This window comes from Condylura cristata, unplaced genomic scaffold (genome assembly GCF_000260355.1).
Source record: "Condylura cristata isolate star-nosed mole 26May11 unplaced genomic scaffold, ConCri1.0 scaffold00027, whole genome shotgun sequence".
Lineage (NCBI taxonomy): Eukaryota > Metazoa > Chordata > Mammalia > Eulipotyphla > Talpidae > Condylura > Condylura cristata.
The window spans coordinates 18,095,007-18,099,132 of NW_004567128.1; the positions used below are offsets into that span (position 1 = coordinate 18,095,007).

At 38.0% G+C, this 4,126-nt stretch overlaps 1 protein-coding gene across 1 annotated transcript; it reads left to right on the top strand.

Annotated features, from left to right (window-relative positions):
• Positions 1–142: 142 nt before the first annotated feature.
• LOC101636935 (protein FAM47A-like) lies at positions 143–1,429 on the top strand. Its single transcript, XM_012730248.1, has one exon. The coding sequence runs from the start codon at positions 143–145 to the stop codon at positions 1,427–1,429; it is 1,287 nt and encodes a 428-aa protein (XP_012585702.1).
• Positions 1,430–4,126: the final 2,697 nt, after the last annotated feature.

Here is a 4,126-nt window from a genome sequence, read left to right on the forward strand (position 1 = left end):
CCCGCCCCCACCAGAGCCCCTGCCCCACCCATCCTCCAGGAAGAATCCAGCAACATCTGGTTAAGTGGTTTCCTAGCAACAAGAGCAATCTAAGAAAAAACAATCCCCTGAAGACAGGGGTGGCCTGGGAGCCAGGGGCACCATGGCAGATAAGAAGTGGCTATTCGGGTCAGGGTCAAGGGAACCGATGCCTCTGGGCATGCACTGCAAGCCCTGGTACAGAGACAATCTACCTTCCAAGTGTTTTGCGAAACACAAGGTTCTCAAATTCCCTACCTCCCTGGATGGTAAGCGGTGGAGATTTGTGAGAGAGGGGCTGGATGATTTCAGGAAGGGCTGCCCGCCTTGTGACGATCTGATCACTCGTGGCCCTCAGAAGGGCTTCCTCCCCGTGATTCCACACAAAGTGCCCCAACCTGCCCCCCCGAAGAGTCACAAATCGCTGGTCAAAGATGCAGGCCTATTTTCCAAGCTCTCGCCAGCCCAGCTTGAGCGGAAGGCATTCATGGCGGACGTTGACAACCATCTGACGCGGCATCCCTTGTCTGTATACCCGGATTTGGATGCAGATCTACCTGCAGATCTCCTACTGAAAGTGCTGCAAGTGCTCGATCCTGACAGGAAGCTGGAGGACATATGGGCCTACTGCGAGGGCACCAGGGAAAGGATAAAGACCCCCCAAAAGGTTTGTAAAACTTACCCTGGAAAAGTCTACCTGGAACCTCCCAAGAAGACTCCTGGGATATGTCCTGACAGTGTGCTTCGTAAAGAAAAAAAGCCAAGAAAAAAGGGTTCACGGAAACGTCTTTCTCGTAGGAGAGTTCCGGAAAGAGTTCGTGACTTCTGCAACTGGGTTGCTGGTTTTGGAGACTTGGGCATTGATGAAAACTTCTTCATGCAACTATTTGACAAAAGTTCTGAGTGCGACCGAAATAATAAAGTACCTCACATTAAGAAAATAGGTCAGATTCCTTTGGAGCTAAAGTACAGCATGGAGCTAAATGAAACCGATCAAGTAAATTTCTCCATAGAAGAAACAAACTGGGAGAGAAAACTCCAGAAAATAAAGGATCCTTATAAACCCGACCGTGAGAAGATAAGGTATGGAGCATGGTATCTGAAGCCCAAGTTTTGGCAAAAGTTAATAAATGATGAACCTTTGATTGACCCCTATATTGCTGAAGGATTTGGGAAGCCTCCTACACCAGACATTCTTGAAGAGCTTTATGGAACAATAGCTTTTAAAGATTACGTTCTAAGCAAAGGCTACGAAATGCCATCCATAATTGAGAGGCTGTTTACCAAGAAGGGATGGAAATATGACTCTATTAATACTCCCATGGAAAGAACAATACGCCTCCATGCACTCAAAGATGACGATGACGAGGAGGAGGAGCCAGTGCTGATGTCGTCACCGGAAGTTGAATAAACAGCTTTCGTTTACTACTTTACTAAATTCTCTTATTTTAAACATGGCACCAACTTTTATGATGTATGCCCCACCACAGATGTACAAACTTTGATTCAATATTATCCAGAAATTTAACACATATTATTTATAAACATTTCTAGGGACCTTCTGCTTTGGGTTTATCGATGTGTTATATATTTTATCAACTATGAAACCAATAGTCACTTATACTCTTCTCACATTTTGTAGGATTATAAATATGACATTGTATTACCAATTATTATTGAAAATAAATAAAAGCTAAATCATATGACAACAATAATAATCTACTTATTACTTGAGTGGAATCTCAAAATTATTGTACAGGTTAAAATGAGAATAATATAGGTCTACTTATTAAAATCATACTGAATCATGAGATCTATAATCAAAATTATGTGAACTCTCTTTTATAGTGAAATTATCATTTCCCCTTTCAGGTCCTATCAAGCCCCCAAACTAGATTGAAAACTACATACTTGAATTATAGGTAAAACGTGAGTTATGCTATTTTATTATATCTCCCAATTGACTATGCTTTTAAAATTTAATGATATTCACTTAAAAAAATCACTACAATTAAATATTCCCATATCATATAATATAGGTACAGATTGCAAGGAACTTCAATTCGTTGTCAAATCGAAGTACAAAATAGATTTGGGTTACTAAAATTGCACAGTAACAGCAAATAACCTCACATATCTATTCAAGTGAAACTAATCCTTACATTTCATTAGTAACAATTTAAAATTAAGTCATAAATTTAAAATAAGAAATCAAGCAACATCTTTACATTTTTAAAATAACTGCTGAAATTATCTGGGACAGGAAAATGTGTAGCTAAAAAGATGTACAGCACCAATGTGGAGTACATTTCTGCTTCCATTAATGAAGAAACTGCAATGGAATGGAAGTATATGCATATATTTCATCATTACAGGAAGGGATATATATCTGTTTAAGTATATAGATTTTCCATTTCAAATTAAATTTGTGAGCAATGTGTGTGCATGAGGACCCAAGCCTTTGATAGGTGTTTTTTTTCTTTTTTTAAGCCAAAGTCACTGATTACTTACCATACCAGTAAACAACTATCACCACTAAATTTTACCTCTGCAATAGTTTTCAAACTAGACTCCTCCACAAAGGCCTCTTTCTAAGTACAAATATGGTTAACCTCATTAGCCTATTAATTCTTGGGGCTCATCGAAATTTACTTATACACAGAAACATATCCCTGCAACATAGCCAGGTCCTTCATAGCTCTGCTTTGCACAATAATTGTTAGGTTCCACTCTGGCATTTGAGATCTTGTTTCCTTGCCTTCTCCTCCAAAGACAATTCTGTTATTGGTTTAATTAATTAAGATCCTATGTTTTTAGACAAGAACTCCTAATTTTCCACCTGCCTTCTACTAAAAAACTCATTCTAATATGCTGCAGAAATGAATCACTAATCACTTCAATATCAAGGAAATTGCTATACTTACTTGTTCAGACATCATAAAGCTCAATATTATGACCAATGCCTCAAATTTATCTGGTTTCTGTGACTCCCCATTCAAGTCTCAGGTTCCAAGTACAGCAGCTTTTACCCTTATACATTCATTGTTCAGTTTTATAAGATATAGTTTCCTCATATTAGTTATGTGATCGTGAATTCCTCAGAAAAATGTCTCCTTATACATAATATGGAAACCATATCATCATGCTCAAATTGTGCTGAGAATTAATGGATTGCTTGACATAAATGCCCAATACAAATAGTATCACAGAACAAATCTATACATATACACTTGTGAAAGAACAGAAGGTAGAAAGACGAGGGCTAAGAAGGCACAAAGAAGCCCCCCAAAATGTTTTAATTGTGTTCTCCTTGTATGGCAGCCTTTAACTAAATCTCCTTCAACCTTAGCTGTTGATTAAGATGAAAATGTGTATTATGCAAAATAAGCATCACTAGTAAAGCTTCACTATAAAGCTTCCTATTGCTTGCTGGTGATGGTAACTTCCAGGGAAGTCATCAAGCATAAATCAAGAGTGTAGATTGTCTTTAGGAATACAGGTAAACATGATCAGGATGTACTCCTTTCTGGGACAGTCTGGTAGGACTTAAAGACAGATCTAAATTTAGAATTTAACCTGAGAAAGGATTGTTCAAAGGAGGACTTAATGATTTGCTTTTTTATTTGAGATGCTGACTAGAATGATCATGCTGAAAAAAATGAGGATGTGGATTGTTTTTGATGGTTTTCTTTCTATGATCAAAAAAATTTCTTTGTAACAGGTAACCATAAAAGTTTTGGTGTAACCATGGAAAATTGTTAAAGATTTGCTTCAATTTCCATACTGATGGAAATTGTTTAAATAAAGAACTGCTGAAGTTTTCAGCAGGAGATATTTGCACCAGCTAGAGTGTCAGTGTCTGCATCAATTGCTCATCTTGCCCATGTTGCCTCATCCTTCGGGTAAAAGACCCCTGACCGCCACCTGTCAAAGCTAGACTCTGACTTCTGGTGTGGTCTCCAACAGATTTCCCCACTACTGTAGTTACCCTCATTGGTGTTAACATCATGCAAAAATAAATCAGAGCAGTATTTTTTTTTCTACCACCAGTGAAACTAAAAATCCACTTGACCTCAAATTTATAGTTTATAAGAAAGGAAATTCAAGA